Source organism: Akebia trifoliata, unplaced genomic scaffold, assembly GCF_017979445.1.
Source record: "Akebia trifoliata isolate Shusen 1 unplaced genomic scaffold, ASM1797944v1 Contig00243, whole genome shotgun sequence".
In the NCBI taxonomy this organism is placed as follows: Eukaryota; Viridiplantae; Streptophyta; class Magnoliopsida; order Ranunculales; family Lardizabalaceae; genus Akebia; species Akebia trifoliata.
In genome coordinates this window covers 17,559-38,750 of record NW_028236894.1, presented here as the reverse complement: position 1 = coordinate 38,750, position 21,192 = coordinate 17,559, and the positions used below count along the sequence as shown (strand labels likewise).

General features: G+C 33.5%; 2 protein-coding genes across 29 annotated transcripts; both read right to left on the bottom strand.

Moving 5' to 3' along the window:
- Positions 1 to 1,105: 1,105 nt before the first annotated feature.
- On the bottom strand, positions 1,106 to 18,891 carry LOC147381814 (putative plastidic glucose transporter 3). Of its 28 annotated transcripts, none has more exons than XR_015174334.1 (18): positions 18,421 to 18,888; positions 17,256 to 17,422; positions 16,743 to 16,854; positions 12,770 to 13,014; positions 12,550 to 12,671; positions 12,344 to 12,450; positions 11,401 to 11,593; positions 11,194 to 11,302; positions 10,900 to 11,064; positions 9,034 to 9,129; positions 8,495 to 8,596; positions 5,655 to 5,719; positions 5,442 to 5,561; positions 5,166 to 5,296; positions 3,836 to 4,058; positions 3,639 to 3,722; positions 3,111 to 3,540; positions 1,106 to 1,451 (listed from the first exon to the last, which is right to left on the bottom strand). XR_015174334.1 is itself a non-coding variant. In XM_086429942.1 (11 exons), exons 7-11 carry the CDS (start codon positions 11,542 to 11,544, stop codon positions 8,570 to 8,572), a joined length of 522 nt encoding a protein of 173 aa, XP_086286068.1. In that variant the 5' UTR covers positions 11,545 to 11,593; positions 12,344 to 12,450; positions 12,550 to 12,671; positions 12,770 to 13,014; positions 16,743 to 16,854; positions 17,256 to 17,422; positions 18,421 to 18,883; the 3' UTR covers positions 8,494 to 8,569. The 28 variants fall into 28 exon arrangements, 1 of the variants encoding a protein (XP_086286068.1); XR_015174338.1 differs by having other exon boundaries at positions 3,111 to 3,297; XR_015174328.1 differs by having other exon boundaries at positions 3,111 to 3,722; positions 3,836 to 3,894; positions 3,992 to 4,058.
- Positions 16,739 to 20,819, bottom strand: LOC147381813 (ABC transporter C family member 1-like). Its single transcript, XM_086429940.1, has 3 exons — positions 20,658 to 20,819; positions 17,314 to 17,422; positions 16,739 to 16,881 (listed from the first exon to the last, which is right to left on the bottom strand). Exons 1-3 carry the CDS (start codon positions 20,817 to 20,819, stop codon positions 16,739 to 16,741), a joined length of 414 nt encoding a protein of 137 aa, XP_086286066.1.
- Between the last annotated feature and the right edge of the window lie 373 nt (positions 20,820 to 21,192).

Below are 21,192 nucleotides of genomic sequence, written 5' to 3'. Positions count from 1 at the left end.
TACCTAAGGGGTATTTGAGGTGTTTTGGGTTCTTAAGGTGAGGCATAAGCCTTAATTAATTTTTTTTTAATGTTAAAAATATATAAAATTATAATAAATTCAGAGAAAATATAAAAATAAGTAAACAACCTTCAAGCATCAAATAAAATGTAGGATGTATTATCACTCATAGATTATCAAACATCATATAAACAACTACTCTATGCCTAAGAATAGTGTTTTAGACCCTATTATAAACTAGAGAAGAATTAAAACAAAAAAAAAATAATAAAATAAAAAACAAAAAAAAGGTAGAATAAAACAAAAAAATAAATTAATCAAACACAAAAATAAGAGGGAAATATGAGTTTTTGAATGAAAAAAATTCAAGAATATACATAAAAAAATTACATACATCAAAATCTTAGTAAATCCATGATTTCTTGATTCTATTTGATCACAATCTTTGTAAGAAAGTTGTAGGAATCAATGGATTCGAATTCGATAAATATTAAAATTTTGATATACGAAGATTTTAAGATTTTAAAGAGAGATTTTGAGTGATCTCTTGAATACAAAAAAACTCTTCTATTTAGTAGGTTATGTAAATAAGAGACATTGGGAGGGTATTTGTGTAAAATATAACAAGAAAATAAAAAAAAAAATTTAATTTATTAACCCACAATTTTGGGTTAAGTTGAACCTATTGAGGTGTAAGGCTCATTGCATAATGAGGTGTGAATCATGAGGCGTAAGCCTCAAGGCATAAACCCTTTGTAAAAATTACCTCTTACTATAAATAAGTATTAATTACAACTAATATATTACATGCCCAAACCCACCAGATCTGATAAAGAACTAACATGCCCAAACCCACCAGATCTGTTGGACAGCAGGCCCAAGCCCACCAAGCAGCATCCAAGAAGCCCACTAGGATCATAAATTGTTACTATTTAGTAGATAGTCGTTAATATTTAGTGTGAAATGTAGTTAGTTGGTAGATGTTTGTTTCGTTAATAGTATGTAATAATGGGTTTTAAATGAAGGTTGAGGTATAGTTGTTTATCTTCTAGCATGTCCTCCCCATAAGAGTGCCCTTTTAACTAAAAGTAAAGCGTCCAAAGTGTGAACATTAGGAACACATACAAATAAACAAAAAAAAGAACCCCCTTACAATGGATTCGTGGTGATATAACTTACCACTCGTTCTAGACGAGGGATGACTTAATTGAATCGACTCGGGCCATCGACACCAATTTCGATGTACGAACCCGAGAGGCCGAGACAGTTACGTCCCACTGTCCTCCTTCCTTGAATCTATTACAATTTGGGCCTTCCCAGATAAAAATTAAAATAATAAAAATAGAAATTGACAAGTAATCCTTACAGAAATTCTAAAAAATAAATCCTAACTAATCTAGATGTAATTTAGCTCTTCCAAAGCTTCCTCATCCTCCATCAAAAATCCAAACCTACAAAATCAATTTGTCAAAACCCAAAGCACTAGAAAAAATCAAAGAAATAATCAAACTATAACAATCTTAATCCGACCAAGAAAAATCCAAAAAAGATATTTAATGTTAAAATTTTAACTTCACCATACCGCGGGAAAAGGCAATCAATTACTAACCAACCACTAACAACTAAGCACTACCCATCAATCATACAAGACTAATTTTACCTAAATTCAACTAACCCTTTTTATTGATCAAACATTAATAAAAATGCAATCTAATCATCAACTAAAATATCATACTCAAAATTTCAGTCTTAAAACAAAAAAAAAAAGTAATTGATGAATCTAAACCACAAAATCTAATTGGAGACGCCATTTTCCGGAAGAAACATTAAAAAATGAAAAGACAAACCATAATCAAACCCAATAAATTGCCCAAATAACTATCACAATAACATTTTCAACTAAAAAACTTGCATTTCTCAAACAAATGAAATAATTCACAAAAAACATAAGAAACTTATAAATTGTATGGTTCAAGGACTTCAAGCACATGCTCTTGCACTACTTTTGGTCACTCGCCCAATAGTAAATCAGAACTCATGGTTCAACTCTATTCGACTCGGTTTAATGTGTGTGCATGTGTTGTAAGTAAGTTTATTTGAGATTTTCCACTAATTAAACAAATTCAACATTTCCCACAAATAACATTATCAAATCAACTCATTTGAACAACTATGAATTTTTTATTATTTTTTAAACCTAAAAGATTGAATGTGTCAACACACTAATTGATTATAAGAATTTGAAATGTAACAAAAATCTTAATTAGCAAAGTCAACTCAACCAAAGATTTTGTATATATATATATATATATATATATATATATATATATACCCAATTGTGAAGATGATGGAAAATCCTTAATTTTGGGTTATACATATATTTGGGTTGAATAGGATGCATATCCATATCTAACCCTGAAAATGTTCGGATAAAAATAATTGCAGATAAATTTACCAGAATTCTTAATCGAATAAAAAAAATTTACTCATACCCGAATATCTCGAATAAGATGAGTCGGGTAAGCAGATATTTTCCAACCCATTGCCAACCCTATCCAACACCACAGCCCTCTAAGTTGATTCGAAAAACTCATATCCAAAAAAAAAATTGAAAAACAATCTTTTTGAATTAGATCCCTGGTTTTGAAAATGGACAACTACCGAACTTCCACATAACTCCCAAACTTAAAATTGAAATTCCACGGTAAAAAATAATTATTTTTGAGATTTTTTTTCAAAGTTCACATAATTTTATCCTCTACAACCTTGAAGCATTGGATATGTTTTTGGATGCAACAAGTTGATTCCAAGAAAGAAAATCCTATAATCTTAAAACCGACACAGATGCCCTAAATATCGAATTTTCAATTAAAAAAAGTCGAGAATTTTTTAAAACAAGAGACGAAACAGACTTACGAAAAATGGAAACATAAAATTGCTACGCAATCAAAAATTGAATAGAAATAACATTATAAATACCTAATCAACCAACAAAAAAAACACTCCATAAATCAGAAAACCACCAAGAAACAACACAGATTCTCATAATAAAATAGAAAAAAAAAACTAAAAATAACAAAAGAAATAATCAAATCTGATAGAAAGATTACCATCGCTAGTAGGAGCAAGGGCTGGAGCCATGGTTTGAGCCTGAACAGTGGAAAGATAATACTAAAAATGAGAGCAGCGAGCATCATGAATCCAAAGGAAACCCTAGAAACCGCCATTTCTCCTTGATTTGTAATCGAAGATCTTGTTTGAAAGAACTTGCAGAAGGAGATTGACGAACAAATCAATCTAAAGAAAGAGAAATTGACGAATAAATCAAATCTACTATTTGAAACGACCAAAGATGACGAATAAAATCTACAAATCCAACAAAGACAACGACCACATAGAATTGTTGCAGAGCTACTATTTGAAACGAGATCCAACAAGTTCTTTCAAACAAGATCTTTGATTATAAATCAAACAAGTGGCCGACTAAATGGCCTCATAGATCCTTCGATCTATAATAGTTTACGATCACAAATCCTAGACCTTGCAAAGACAAAAAGTCAAGAGCTTCCATCAATCTATGGCCTCATACCAGATCAAAGAATTGTTGCAACAACCAATTCGTAGAAATCATGAAGTACCATGTTTTGCAAGGTCCTTGTGTTGATCACTATTGGCTTTCCAATGGTGAGGGTCCCCGTTTTGTCAAACACAATGCAATTCACCTGCAAAGATAAAATTAATCCTTGTATTTGATAACTGGCACTGATAGATAGGAACTTCTTAGATCAAATATACAAGGACAATTAGAATAGAAAGAGTCACCAAATAGACATACCTTTGAAGGATCAAATCCAAATCAACTCATTTGCATCATCCGTTGTATGTCATCAGTAGCTGCATTAGCAAATGCATATATAAGAACCATAACATCCGAAGATAGTGATAAAAAAATAGCGATGCAAAGATATTATATAACATAGTTGAAAAGCACATGGTCATGGTTGCCAATGTCTTCCCAACCAGTGAGACACCAACATACTTGTTCCTTTGCCTTTTTCCTGCAAAATCCATCAATCTGTATTCTAAGTTCTCTTATCAATAATAACAACCAAAACATATTATCTCATCTAGTTCAGAGAAAACCATCTGCTCCACAGAAATTACATAGTTCTAAGGAATGCAAAATCATCCATGATTTCTACTCAAAAACAGTCCAACGGAATAAAATGTTATGACATGGTGTTTATCAAATTCATTAGAAGTAACTGCATCGAAACCACAAAGACAATAAAATAGAAGAATGTCATGTTAAAAGGAAATTACCTTCTTTAAAAATTTGACTCGCACATATTGGGAAAAACCAGTGTTTTCATTTATTTTCTCTCCATTTCTCTCAATCCAAACATAGCATTAAGGTGAAAAAACATAAAATAAAATCTGACTCGCACATATTGAAGAGTTTAAGGCATTTGATAGTACGCTTCGTTCTTTATTAGAGTTAACCCCGAAAAGCTCGTGTAATCTATGACATTCACTGTCTTCTATAAGTTATTTTTACATTTCTTGTGATCCTTGATTTTTATGTCCCTTAAACTTGACTCCAATTTCCTTGGAAATAAATAATTTCAAAGCTCTTTAACAGGGATCTATTTCTTGCCAGTCTAATTTTAATGGAGTTCTTGTTTCACAAATCACAACATCAAGATCACCATAATACAAGTACTTCACATTAAGGAAGATTTAACTCAGTGACTTGGATATCAATAACAATGTGGATTTCGGTAAAGCTGAACCAATGCGATGCTAATTCAGCATAAGTAACAAACTTGTTAATAAACCCCGAATAACAACACATACATACATATGCAAAACAAACAAAGAGAAATTTGTATTAATCACTTTCTAACAAAATTCAACATCAAAGGAAAATTTTGATATAGATCCTAACTACAAAATGAAGTAAAATCGAAATACAATCAGCAATAAAAAAATTTCAAACCATTTAGTTATACAAATTATCGAATTTACCACAAAATTCAACATGAAAGGAAAATTTTGATATAAATCCTATCTACAAAATCAAGTAAAATCGAAATACAATCAGCAATAAAATTCTCCTAACCGAAACATCTCATTTATACACATTGCTAGGAAAATGAAATTACCTGAAAAAATGAATTGGAGATGATGCACTTTGAGCTGATTTTATGATCAAACCGAGCAAACTAATAGCAACTTTAATCAAATTATCAGATTTCTTGAAATGTCGATCTCAATCTGATTTCTACAGAGTTCTCTAATTACTTGAAAAATTGATTCCCTAGATCTCTTGAATCAGTAGAAAAAATAATATCAAACTTTCTCGTCTTCAACAAACCCTAGATCCACAACACACACACACGCATGCACACACACACACACACACACACACACACACACACACAATTACCTTGATGGATTGATTAGAGAGGATGAACCAGATCGAAGAGATCGAGTAGAGAGAGTGCGATATTGTTTAAGGAGAGATGAAACAATAACTACCTTGTAGCTTTCCAAAATCTCTACAGGTTCAAAATGAAAAGAATCACAACATAATCACCCAAAAAAGATTAACCACATCCCTAGAAACACTGCAGAAGTTCTCTTGTGGTTACCACTTTCAAAAGCCATGTCAAGGAAAGCTTGAAGCTTCAAAGCCCTCCGATAGTAAATCATTCCTCTAACGTCAAAACCAATGCCATTCATAAAAATCAACACACTAGGTACCATAAGAAATTAAAGGGGAAAAAAATTCATTGGCTACCTATTCTGCACAGTGTTTGTCCTCTAAAGGAGACCCAATGACGGAGATGCGAGATGTTTTCTTCATTAATCAGAAAGAAATGCTCTTGATTTATTTTGGACATATTTAAAACTTAGGAAGATTTTTTGTAGGTAAACAGCAAATAAAATTAATTTAATCTAAGTTTCACCATGAGATCGAATATATATAAATATAATTGGGACGGGGTCCATCAAAACCGTCCCCGCCCTGAAATGGAATTGATTTTTTCATTTCTACTAACATAACAGCCCCGAAATCATTTAAAAGTGGGAAAAACCGACCCTCTAGGGGTTGGTCGAGGCACCGGCGAGAGGGAGCAAAATTGCCATCCCTAGTAGGGCTGGATTGGTGCATCAGATTGCAATGGTGAGGCCAAGCTACTTTGTTTTCTAAAATTTCATGTTAAAAATAATGAACCCATCTACTTCATCAAATAATAAAAATGAAAAATATAAGCAAACAAAAGACATTGGGTTCACAGAGGCAACCTTCATAGAGAGGGACTGAAAAATAAGAGAGCAACCTGACTAATCGTAAGAAATAACTTGCAGTAGCTTATCTTAACATGAAAATTAAAATTAAAATGACAAACAAAATACCTCAAATATAGCTAATGGTGAAGGCAAAAAGGTGCACAAGTTCAGCTGACAGAACTTGAGCTCTCAGTATCTTCAAGATGTTAAATGTTTATCAAAAGAAAAACAATACAACCACCAAAAAGTAGAAATACGGAAGTACTTTGTGAATGTGTATTGATAAGACCTACAAATCAAGTTGAATGAATGCGTATAGAACCACTTATTGGGTTATTGAGTCCAAAAGATTCTACAAGACATTGGATATCAAGCTTTGTGTGTTTAGGGATGAAGCAAATTGTGATTGTCATTATATCAAATAATAATTAAGTAGACAGATTATTCGATCCAATAACTAAGAATCTAAGAATCTAATAGGCTACCATCAAATGTACATATGCTTTAATGCGAAATCAATTATCGAAGAAGCAGTGGAAGTAGCAACAAAATCTAGTACTCCCAAAGTTTACTAATCTAAAAATATTCATCGCCAACCAAAAAAACTAAATAGGAAAAAAAAATTAGTGCAAATGGAAGCAACGACCTTGCGAATAATATCAGATAAAATGCATAATGAAATACTATGGTCTTTTTTTTAAAAAAATTAGGTTTTTAACTATAAGAACTTTTGAAAAAAAAAATCAATTTTACACATGCCCCCCTCATGTGTTGCTGAGTATTGGAGATACCCCTATGTTTTGAAATTGATGACCTTGACCCCAACTACCAAATGAAAAGACCCAAATGCCCCTCGTCTTCAACTTTCATAAATTTAACAAGCAACCATGAATTACAAACATGACAATCCATAATCTGCAACTTTATAGAGTAACCAAAAAGTACCTAGGAACTCATAGAGTAGCAAAAAAACTGACCCACCATACAAAAGCTTCCTCGATCAGATCTCCCAGGTCAAAATTCAATCTAAACATTTGATGGTAATAAACCAGTTAATGCAACATGTACGAGTGTTTCAAATATTTCGAATGTTTTGGCAGAACATTCTGGTTTCGGCCGAGACAAGAACAAAACATTGAATCCGAAAAGTTGATGTTTAGGGAATATCTCGGAATGTTTATTTTGGTACCTATTTTTATGGTCTTGGTGATTGTAAAGTCTATAAAAGTTCGCTAATGTGATCAAAAGTGGGTAGAAGAAGTGTTGTGTGGCTGGTTTGTGTAAATCAAAAATGAAGAGTGGCTAATTTGTTTAAAGCAACAATGCAGTGCAGTTGACTTGCGCTAATCTGTCTAAACCAGAGGTGTAATGTGGCTGATTTGTGTATATCATGTGAAATGACATTGGTTCACAATGATCAGACAAGTCCAGGGATAACAACAGAGATGAAGCTGGGAAGACTTCCATATCCGACAATAAGATCTCTTTTATGACAGGTCAGTTGGACAACCCTAGCCTTTACATTATAACTATAAAGTTAAATGGCTTGAGTTACTTAGAATGGTCCATATCAGCACGCATGTTTATCAGAGAAGTTATGTACCTCTACACAAGTCTTCTAAATTAAATATTTAAAATACATAAAATAATAATAAAAAATTGATATTGTGGGTGTTCGATTTAGGTATTTCTTCCACAATTGTAATTGACCCCCAGGGCAGTACCACACACTTGATACGTAAAATAAAATATTTTCTGACATTATGTGTGTTTGGCTAAGGTATTTCTACCATATTTGTATTGACCATTGGTTAGTACCACACACTTGACACCTATTTCAGATGATGCATTGCTGCCTCGCCCACATTCACAACACCAACACATACTTGATACCGTCAGATAAAATAATGGTGAACTACAATCTTGAGAGGAAAAGGTAAGATAAAACAGGATGCATACACTTATCTCTTAGAATATTAAAATGGTGGAGAGCTAAAAGGCAAAAATTTATACATATTTATATATGACCCATGAAAGGAACGTACTCGAAGAAGCAATTAGATCCCAATGGAACAAATTCACTAAATCATATACATTTCAAGAATTGACAAGCTACTTGTGCATTTAGCAAGGCAATGATGATCATCGAGCATCAGATACTATATGTATATATATATATAGCAAGTTAACTTCATACCCCTATTGGTTGTCCATTCTCCTCCAAGTTAAGGCATAAACAGCCACACTCTGGGACTTTACGCTTCTCTTCAGTTTACCATTCTGTAGTTTGCCAATAAATCTGATTATATTAATGACGCAATAGAATGAAAAGCGAAAGGAATTGTGCATGGTATTCAATAGAATGAAAAGCAAGCACGAAGCTCAGAAATAGAGGTTGAGTATCACAAAGAACAATTACTTGTCTAACCTAATGGTAGTGCTACCAGATATCGAGATAAATTCTCACAAGTAAGTTCCTTATTCATTGAAAAGGCCCATAAAGAGTACATTCCAGAAAAAATTTCTCGGTATAGAACAGTTCGCTCAATTGAAACAAATGGTAAAACTAATGAGCAGTTGTTTATGCCCAAGAACTCTAAAAAATATAAGAGATAAAAAGAGAGGAACCATGCCCCATTAAACGTCAATACAGACAGATAACATAGATCATAATGGAATTTATAGCTATGGAATGAATAACATGAGAAAACAATAAATGGAGAAAGTAGAACACACCTGAACTAACATCTAATGCATGCATGCCTGGCTGCAAATTCTTCTCCAACAGTTCAAGGCACATGGCTACTCTCTTCGACATATTATCCCATACTGCTGCAAATATGCCACCAGTTTTTTGTTCTTGTCAATTCCACCTCTAGTCCAGATTCGCTATTAAATTCTCATACAACAACTTCACAACAGTATAATAAGCTAAAACAATTTCAGCAAAACATATGGGTTCCACAATGATCTCTTAACAACTCAATAGAATCAAATTCAACCAACCTCAACAACCAAGGACAGCAACAGCTGGAGCCATTGAGTGTAGACACCATGCGATTCAATCCTTGTTCGAGTTTAACATTCTAAGAATGTACCTCTTAGGAAAGTGTGTGTTGGGTGTTCTCTTGTGTGTTTCTATACACCTAAATTAAGATAACTTTGGGTTACATTAAGGGAATTTAGGCTAGATATGTGGCATCATGTTGAGACAAATTTAATCACCTGAATTAATAGTTCATTATTACCACAATTTAACAGCCCAAGATTATATTTATAAAAAAAAACTACTGGTGACTCGCATAAACTGCCACATTACCTTTGATAATATGAAAGAATGAATGTTACTCCATATGCATGCTGCCCAATGCCAGATATATTATTATAAATATAAAAAGAAAAACGAACTATCATAGAAGGATCTTCGGTGCTCTATCAACAGCACCTTTGAGCTGGACTTAAAGCTTCAATTGAAAAAACAATACTACCCCACAGCACCATGTTGAATATTGGGAAACTTCCATGGGGCTTGACACATCCTTTTCACAGAGATGAAGGCACAAACCGAGTAAATAGTAACTACATATAACTATTAATATACTTTGTCTATACCAGACTATAAGGGAAAAAAACCTTCAATAGAGCCACACAATCCACATAGGAACACCATGACATCAGGATCCCTCATAGAGGCAAATATCAAATGATGCAAAATAAAATAACCTAATTTAAATAAACAAAACCAATACTGCATTCCCTCGAGAGTCCAATCTAGCAAAGAAGCCTAGCAGAAAACCTATACAAGGTTAAAAAAAAGTGCCAATTTGGTTGTTTCTGCAAGTGTATACCCTTCAGCCTCTTATTAAGTTAGTTGATAGAGATAATAGTAGAAGGGATTATATATATGCTGAGGATACATAGAATATCTCAACCAAATGATAGAAAACATGTACATGTGACGAGTGTGCTGAAAAGCATAAATTCTATGGTCGATATGTAGGATTAACCAAGTACTTCAAGGTTGAGGTAGTAACCATGAATATCATGGTCTACTATACGTATATATATATATATATATATATATAATATATATATAATGTATAATTAAATGAATCTAAACCAGTTTTGTATGTACGTTCCTAGCCGAGGCTTTAATTTTTTTATTGTTTTTCCTTTTTATGAAACAAATAGTGTTTATCCTGCTTCGCCAATTCTTCAAAGAGCATCAGTATCACAAACAACCTATTACTTGTTGATGCACAATTCATAAAGATCATGGAATTAAAGTAGAAGCAAAACACACAACAAAGGAGAGGAGAACCCAGGTAAAAGCCATGTGCAATCTCCCCTCCAAAACAAAACAAAATATATATATTTTATAAGGGATTTTTTGACCTGCCATGCAAAGCACACCTGAGACAAAGCAAAAGGTCGGATTTTTACAAGGAATTTGTTTAGTTCTTATTGTTAAATGACAGCATCTATGATATCTGGCTATTTAACTACCTATGTGAATGGCAAAGTATTTTATGGGGAAAGGAAATGTGTGCATAAATTTCTTAGGAACAGATAAGTGCATCAATGTAATAATAACATAGGTACCTCTGAAGTGGCCACCATAGAGCAACTCTGAGAGCTTTATAGTGTCTGCGCCATCTCCTCTATCTGACTTTAGGAGTTCTGCAATTGCAGATTTGACATGGGATCCTCCTACCAAGAGCAAGAACTGCAGCTGGAATGACAGACGCCCAAAAACACACCTGCTACCTATGCAATTGGAATTAGGAAAGAATATTGGAAATATTACAATTAACAGTTCACTCCGAAGCTTCGCTTAAACTAACAACAATCAAGAACATAATAATCATTGAATCTTAGCACAAGTTTCTTACCAACCCTCCATTTCCTTAACAGGGATTCCAATAAACAGAGCCCCCATAAGTCCCAGACATCTTGCAATCTGACTGAAGCTTCCATAAGTACCCCTCACAAAAGAAGGTGAAACCTGTTTATGTAGACAAGGAAAGAATACATAATAACATTAAGGACCAACAAAATTTTCACCCAATGGTCATATAGCAATAGTAGAACCATCTTCCCTACCTCAATCACATAGAGAGATGCAACAGATGGACCAAGACCCATCCCAATTCCAACTAATGATCTCCCAAGAAGCGTACCACCAAGAATTTTTGTTGTTGCACTGCAAATGCATGTTGAAGGAGATCCTTCTATGATAAGCTTCATGTAAACTCAATAGTTCCGGATCACCCTTCTTGCTTAGAAATGGATGGCTCTACAACCAAAAAAATTCAGTTCTAGCATCTCAGGGAAACCAGTGAACCTTTAACACAAAAAAATGACTAACCCCCTTGAACCCAATGACATTTGCTAACACTAATCCTATTCCTATAAAAAAAAAATCTCTCTATCTATCTATCTATATATATATTCGGAGGCCCTAATCCTAAAGAGAGCCAAACATTTTTGAAAATAGGGGTTAGTTCAGAAATCTGACGCTGATAGTCACGTATAGCATTGGCAGCATCTACTACAAGTTTCACTGAGAAAATCCAGCCTGGGAATTTTGGTTTAAAAAGCTTCTTGGGAATTTTTGGTACAAGGCTTTGATGATGATGATTAGCATTGTGTTGAATGCCTTCAAGCAAAATTTCAGCAACTTCTCATTGGATACATACAGGGACCATTAACAAACAGCTATCCTGATATGCATCGATTGTTTATCTCTTCACTACTCAAGCTGAGAAAACATACTGAATTATACATAATTATGTACCTGAGACATGCCTCCAATAGAGAACATACATAAGAGAACATATAAACACATAAACTTGTGAAGAACGACTCGAAAGAAAACAAATGATCCCAACCATGTATAAACACAAAATCCAAGTTAGGGATCTAAACATATCTTGATAACACATCTCGAATATACTAATCCCGAGGATGAGTTCCTTCCACCACAAACAGATCATGTGTTTTTTTCATAAGTCATTGAAACCTGAACCTATATGTTTATATGTACCTTATATACACACCATGATGGCATGCTTCCGAGAAAAATGTCACTTTCTATTCTTCTAAAAGCTACTCAACTCCTTGACATGATGTACCAAATATAGCAGTCCGACTCTGATCAATAAGGAAGTAAATAAAAGAAATTAGAAACAACCTATCTATCTGACTCTGATAGGTAGGAGTAATGAAACAAGGGAAGGAGTTGCATCTCACCATTTCCACATCGATTAGGAACCACAAGCTTAGAACCTGATACAAAATTGATCACCCGATTCCTCTCTGGATAGATACTAGCAGGATAGGATAGGATATGATACTAACCATCATCTTAGCTTCTGCCACAAGACCCAAATATTAATCATCAAAGAGTTTAGAGAGGTGAAAACAAAAATTACAAATTAATAGAAAGAACAAAGTTATTGGACATAAATACCTTTCAACGGTGAGCGCAGCCATGTGGAACAGGATCTGAAAGTTTACTTCAGCCAATGCTTGGTTAATCTACAAGTTAAATATGTTCTTGATAGTTGAATAATAGCTATAGTGAACATCTTCTTGGTTGATATGAAGTTGCACTTTAACCATCAAGTGGTAGACCAAATGTCCCCAAAAGAAGCATAGAGTAGATATCCAACAAATTTAAGGGAGAAGATTGCAGATCCTATGAGAGTCATTTTCCTGAAAGAGGTTGGGTGGGTGGGTGGGTGGGTGGATGGGTGGATGGATGGTTTGCGTTCTGATACAAAAGAGGCACAATATTTTTACAATTCAATTAAAATAGTTATGCTTCTTTAAAAATAGCTCTAACCATGAAACAAATTTTAGACAATTCGTTGCAGTTCATGAATACCGAAAGAAGGCACTATTTCATGTATAGTTTTACCACATCATACCTTCATTTATTAGAAGAAAGTTCAACATTGAAGACAAACCACCAATGGATAAATAGTAACACAACTTTTTGGTTCCACCATTTTTGGACAACGTCACATCTAAAATACAAAACGTGAAGATTGATAATTGAGCATTCCTAAAAACCTAGAAGTACCTTAGTCAATTGTACTTCTTCAACAACTCAATGGCTATGTAGTTAATGTGAAGAAAGATGAAATCCAAAATTCTAGAACTCTGCTTCTCAAATAGTGTAAAACAAACTAACCCAAGACTCACAACCAAGAAGAAAACAATTAAAAGGATGAAAAGGGAAAATATTAATTTAATTTAAGGAAATTTTACAAGTTGGAAATGAGATCTCCACTTGCACAAGGTATGAAATTTGGAGTGTTGATGGTTTCTTACTCACTTTCTCTTTTCTCAAGGGCTATTTCAAGGACTTGGAATGGGATTCCCTACATGTACATATAGGTGGTGGAGGAAATTTATAGCATGTGAGAATGCTTGTTCAAGAGGGTTCAACATGGAAAACGAATTTGCCACACATTCTTGTGCGACAAGAGATGCAACATTATACTCCGCCCCTATCGTAGAAAGGGACACCGAAATATTACTTCATGCTACACCATGCACATGCCGATCCACATGAGAAAGTGACATGGTATGAACAACACGTGAAGTGGTGCCCATACAAAATTACATAAATACCCTCACTAAATCCCACAAAATAAAATAAGAAAATAAAAATAAGATTTCTAGAAAATTCACTTTAAAATTTAACAGTTAAGAAGACCTAATTAAATAGAAACAAAAATTATTTTTTTGTTAGATAGGTATAGTATTAGTAGTTAGCAAATGAAATTCGGCGCTAGGGCAAATTGAAACAAAGATAGAACACCAAAAACAAAAAGAATTCAGCTGCACTACATAACCTTAGAAGAAGAGATAAAAAGAATTGGGACTAACATACAATAAGATGTGCAGTATAGTAAATAATTGAGACCTCAATAGGTAAAACTACATTGGAGTAAGAAAAAAAAACATAAGTAATATTTAAAATAAAAATCCAAAGTTAAATAATTGATGTGAACAACATTGCAAGAAAGAACTCGGTGACATTATTATATTAGAAGAGTACTAGGAAAGAGTTCGAAGGGGGACCTAAGTTGATATGGAAGTATTTGGATCGTCACCAAGAAATATTTCAAGCCAAAACAGGACAAACTAAGCCAAACAGACCTTCTTTTAATGACTAATTAAATATAACATCTTCCCTTATCAATGAAACCCACACAAATGATATGCAATACTTAAACCCCTTATGAGTATGGATAGTAAACAGAGGCAAAAGAGACAGTAAAGTCAACAGTGAATGTCTTATAGTCAATGAATAATTGAGACAGACACTTTTACTACTCATCTATTAGAAGAATATTCAACATTTGTCGTCACTGGGTGAAATAGTGAACTGGACTATTCTAGACTAGGTTCAGATATTAGGCCAACATGCAGTTCGATCACTATGGAAACTAAATGCAACCTAGTGAAATGTCAAACCTAGCCAGTGCCCAAGGGAGATGTACTTTTTTATTTCTTTTTTCGACGCAACAACCAACCCCATTGAAAGTAGGACTAATCCTTTTAGATACACCATGCCACCACAAACATGTGTATCGAATAAATCACGAGTAGGAAGACTCAATCTCACGACCCTGGGGAGCAAACCCAGGCCGCTCAACCACTGCTCCACCACTCGGGTGGTTTATTTTAATTTATAAAGTAAAATCACCAATGGTGAGACTCAATCTCACGACCCTGGGGAGCAAACCCAGTTCGCTCAACCACTGCTCCACCACGAGTGATTCCTCTTTATTTTATCGAATAAAACCGTGAGTGAGGAGACTCAATCTCCCGACTCTGGGGAGCAAACCCAAGTCGCTCAACCACTGCTCCACCACTCGTGTGCTTTTTTTCTTATCCTCCTTTTTATGATTTTGCATTAAGATTTTCAGAGGATGAGCTTTTTAGCCTTTATGCTTTCACACTTTTGAACTTCAGGGTATCATCATTTTTCAACCCAGGGTTTACTATTAGGTAGCCTTTACCAATGGCACATACCAATGGCGGCTTTCACACTAATGTATCACTTTTTTTCTTTTCTTTTTGGGCTTCATTTCTTTTCACTTTTTTCTCTCATCCTCTTTTTTATGATTTTGCATTGAGATTTTCAGGGGATAAGTTTTTTTAGTCCTTTTGCAATGTGGTGGCTGTCACACTTTTGAACTTCAAGTATCATCATTTTTCAACCCAAAGTTGACAATTAGGCAGCCTTTTCCAAGGGCACATACCAATGGCGGCTTTCACACTAATTATAAACAGTCATTTTTACTACATCTCAACCCATAAGGAATTAACTAAGGAAGCTCAATCAAAGGATACATATAGGATCATATAGTGATAAAAACTGCAACATGGCCACAATCTAATCCTTGCTAGTAATAGACAGGGGTGCACTATGATCATCAAAGACTAACTAGTTGAATCACCCTCTAATTGAAGAGTAGTAAAGAGCCTATCAATTGAGATTCAAAGAGATCTAACTCATACTATAGACTCAACTGCTCTAGATTCTTAAAAAATATTAAGTCGTGTTCTAATTTTTCATCTATTTATTAAGAAAAAATTTAAAACTACGAAAAAATAATTTTCTTGTTTGCCTACTAAAAACATTTTATATGAAAACTAATTATCATAAACAAGCAAACATTATTTTCACTACAAATGAAATCCAACATCCAAACATTATTTTCACTATAAATGAAATCAAACATCTAATGCATGCATACAGTTTACTATAAATATGTTAGAAAATTAAGTAATTCTTATTTTCTAGTTACGTTTAATGAAATAAATGTTGGATGGTCAATTAGAATCAAGATAATAGATTGAGCTACACAAGATAACAATGAAGATATGGATCAATAGAAAGACAATATAAAAAAAATTAGAAATGAACACCTTCAAGACTATACAAGAGTAGCTCTAATAGGTGATAAATTAAGAAAAAGTCGATAAAGATGGTTTGCATAACATTAAGTGAAAGCTGATTATAAATCCAATTCGAACGAATATATAACTTGAAGGTTCTAAATGAGCATCAAGAAGAGCAAAATGAATGAGGATTGAGGTAGTGGAAGTAGATATGAACACACTATCAAAACAAGAAATTGATTTGGATATTAAGGAATCAAGGAATAAAGGCAAATACAAAATCTTTCATATTAAATGAAGAAGTAAGGTAAAGGTGACAAAATTATTTTTAGAAATTATTAAATGAGGATAACACTAAAAACCTAGAATTAATAAATCATACATCAAGAAAGAAAACCAATACAATTTCCTAGATTCATCGAAAGAAAGACAATTAAGAACCAAATTATACCTAAGATCTCTAATTAAATTGAGACTACAAGTGAATCAGTTGAGAAATATTATCAAGGTATGAATCTTACACCCTCTGTACTTCCTGAGGAAATAACTTAGTTACTGCGCAATCATCATCCAGTATTTGCATGCGTTCCATGTTCCTAAAAGTGAGTCCACTATCATCATCACCCATCTCTTCTGCATTTGCAATGATTGTTTCAAAAGCTTCAATTAAAACAAGATTTTTAGTGCTATAAATCAACTATATGAACTACTGTTGGGAGGTAACATAGAACATATAACAAGATCTGTAGTATAGTAAATAATTGACCTACATAGCTAAAAATATATCGGAGAGAACAAAAAAAGGCATCAGTCACAAGCCATTTTTTTGTTACTCTCTCACTACAGGCCAACCAAGGAACGGGTGTAAGGACCTCAATTTATGGACCAAAAGCTAGAGGGATTTTATCTCAAAATTCCCCTTCCTTTTATATAGGCACTTACTAAAACCTAGGTTCTTTTAATCTAGACTTCCCTCCCTTCAATTGGATTTTAAATATCAAATGATTTAAGATTAACAAGAAAAAAGTTGTTACCATTCATTATTATTAGGTCCATTGGTTGAACATAATGAAACCATGATTGTTGAGACACATGTCAAGAGTACAGGAAGTTGCGCATCAATTAGATGAAATCCCTTTCTTATTGTTGATACGAACTGCATTTCTCTAACTCCAACTCTAGAGAAAACTGTTGGATCGAACTGCAAAACATAGTTAGTTAAAAATTAAATGTTATCATAAAAACACATAGCATTGCAATAAATAAATAAATAATCCAAAAGAAAAATAAGTACATGACAACAGCCTATTTGTAATGTTGTGAGAATATGGAGGAAGCCTAGTTTCAATACCTAGAATGTATATGAGATAGGCATCACTAACAAAAAGGGTCCTTACAATAAATGGCATGTTGTCACCATGGGTAGTGACTTGGAACACTTCATAATCACTCTTGGTTAACTATAAACTTTGAATTACAGAGTTAAATATAAAAATGGCTATTTCTATGGATCTATGTATTTTTTAGAACTTGTTAGTCCTCATATTTACATGAGTATTTCTATCATTTTTAAGGTCATTCGTATATCATAAGAAGTGGGGGTTTTGTTTTTTCAAAATTTTAAATGTCATTTCTTTGATTTTAAAGTAAATGGAAAACTCGTGGAGATTGCTTAACAGCATTTACAGATTGTAGATGTGTTATATTAACACTCTGTACATGTATACAATTTTTCGACTACCTAACTAACTAAATATAAATATCCAACAACCCATCTAACAGTGATCATACCTTAAGTTGAAAAATGTTTGATTTCCATTATATCCAACCTCCGATCCATGAATTATTGGGGTATTATATGGCTAGATTCTAATATGATTCAAACAGACAAGCTCTCAAAGGTTCTTAGTTCATAGTTTTTCCCCCTAATAAGTAAGATTCTTATTATCTACAATAGATAAAGACATCTTTTTTCTGAATTTAACAAGCTAAAAATTCGAAAATTTAGAATATAAAAAAATCAAATACAAACCCAGAATGCTCCTGGTGCATATGATAGACCCAAAACAAAACAAAACAAAAAACCAAACCCCTAAAAGAAAGAACGAAGGCATATCCATCAAAAAACAGAATTCTACAATATTTACAGATCTGAGCCATTTACAGGACCTTAATTTCAAGGAAATTAATCATACATACCTGCTCTTGAACAATGTTATGGAGACTTCGGTAGACATTCCTTTGGCATCTCCACAAACAAATGGAAAATCGTTCCAAACATCTGAAGATTGATTGCCTCATAAAAATGGGAGCCCAATCGCAATCGTGGTTCTCTTCCTAAGGTACGGTAATTTGGAGAAATATGGATTGCAAAACCAAATTAGGATCAAAAACCCTAATCACAGAGAGAGAGAGAGAGATGGGAGCCCGATTGCAATCGCGGTTCTCTTCCAAAGGCACAGTATTCTGGAGAACGATGGATTGCAAAAGCCAAATTAGGAGAAAAAACCCACAATTACAGAGAGAGAGAGAGAGAGAGAGAGAGAGAGAGAGAAGCGTTATGTAGTGTTGGAAAGCTGGAGCGTCCTAGGGTTGGTGTTTAAATAGAAGGTTTTGGTTGTTTGGGCGGAAAATCGAACCGTTGTGAGAGCCAGCCACGATTTTGTCCAGCTGGAAGCCATTTCAATTTGCATTCTCACTCGCACTAGATAAATCATTTTACTTCCTTTTAAAATTATTTACTAATACCTACATATTATATTTAAATAATTATATTTTATTTAAAAAATGAAGTAGATTAAGAAATGCCCAATTATATTTCAATTTAGATAAAAAATATTAAAATTACTATAAATATTCACATTTTTATTTAAATTGACTTAATTTTTATGAGATTATCATTAAAATGATTTAAATGCCCCCCCCCTCCCCCTTCTTATATCGATTGAGACAAAAGTTAATTATTACTACAACATAAAAAAAACTCTCAATCACAATGTCAAGCAAAATGGCCCTTAGTTAGATATCTTATATCTTGCTAAGTGTGGAGACTATTAGTCAAGCAAAATGATGAAAACACGTATCATAAATGGGTGAGGGAGTCCACTGGGAAATATGAGTCAACATTTTAAATCAAGTCAGTAAACAGGAAGTTGCCGAGCTCAACACCCCAAACTGAGCATGTTATAGAAGGAAGGAAGTTAGTGGTTTGTAGCCCTACCATGAACAGTTACCGTGTAAGTAGATTGTACGGTTGCTATAAGTCGAGATCACCCAAAATAGAGTCTGGTAAGACCTTAGGTTGACAAGTGTAAGATGACAAATTATGATCGACTTCATGGAATCTAACAAGATCAGTCAGACCTCAACTCGGACTCAGAATTAATAACCAACCAAGTTAGGTCATGCCCTTCGAACACTTTCCTTATACTCTTCTAATATACTAGTGACACCAAGTTCTTTCTTGTAATGTTGTTCACATCAATTATTTCACTTTGAATTTTTATTTTAAATATTACTTATGGTTTTTTTTTCCTACTCCAATGTACTTTTACCTATTTAAGTCAATTATTTACTTTACCATACATCTTGTTATATGTTCTCTACAAAAAAAAACATCTCTTCATCTAAAGGTATGTATTGCAACTGAACTCTTTCTGTTTTTGGTGTTCTATCTTTGTTTCAATTTTTCCTAGAACCTATCAAAGAAAAAAATAACATTTCTTTCTCTTTAACTGGGTCTTCCTAACTGTTAATTTTAAAGTGAATTTTCTAGAAATCTTATTTTATTTTCTTATTTTACTTTGAGGGATGTAATGAGGGTATTTATGTAATTTTGTATGGGTCCCACTTCAAGTGTTGTTCACACTTGTCATTTTCTCATGTGGATCGGCATGTGCATGGTGCAGTAAGAAGCAAGATTCAGTGTTTCTATGACAGAGGCAGAGTATAATGTTGTATCTCTTACCGCACAAGAACGTGTGGCAAATTCTTTTTCCATGTTGAACCCTATTGAAACTTCTTGAACAAGCATTCTCACATGCTATAAACTTCCTCCACAACCTATATATGCATTTAGGGAATTCCATTCACCACCAAGTCCTTGAAATAGCCTTTGAGAAGAGATAGTGAGTAAGAAACCATCAACACTCCTTTAATTTAAGGCTCTATTCATTAGCTCACTATTATGAACGAGCGAAATGCTCATTCCAATAAGACACTACATATTCAAATCGTATCTGAAAAGAAGGACATGTGATTTAATCATGTAAATAAGTCGCATTATAAATTTTTTTTTTTTTTTGCTAAATTTTTATTATATTGAATCAAGTAAACACATATATCTCCGCAATTCTTCCTCTTTCTAACTCCACGATCCAAAATAAGGCATTGAGCATGCTATATTTTCTAGCCCCAGTCCTCCCTACTATTCCTACCTTCTCACTTGGAGAAATTGCAAAGGACAAACCATAGAGAATCGGAGGAAGTTCAGGCATGTACTGGAGAACAACATCCTCAAACTTGATTGATCCTGATGAAGGCCATCCAGATGGGGGCCGGTTGCTCTTAGTAACTACTGGAGAAATTGCAAAAAGCATTTAAATAAATAATTTATATATTCTAAAGTTTTTTTGTAATTTAAAATATTAACTAAATTAATTTGTACATAACATAATAAAAAGAGTTATGTTGGAGTGTCCTCATTTCTAACTTGTCTTATATAATGACAAGTGGCATTTAAAATATATATATATATATATATATATATATATATATATATATATATATATATATATATATAATTTACAATTATATCCCCAAAAATATATTTAAAAATTCACATATATGAAATTAAAAGTAAATATAAAGTTGGGGGGAGGGGGGTCAACCTGTGCCCACACCTAACCTGACCTCGAGCATTAAATGCTCAACCCAATGGATCGGTCAGGTTGGTTGGCTCACTCCTCATTA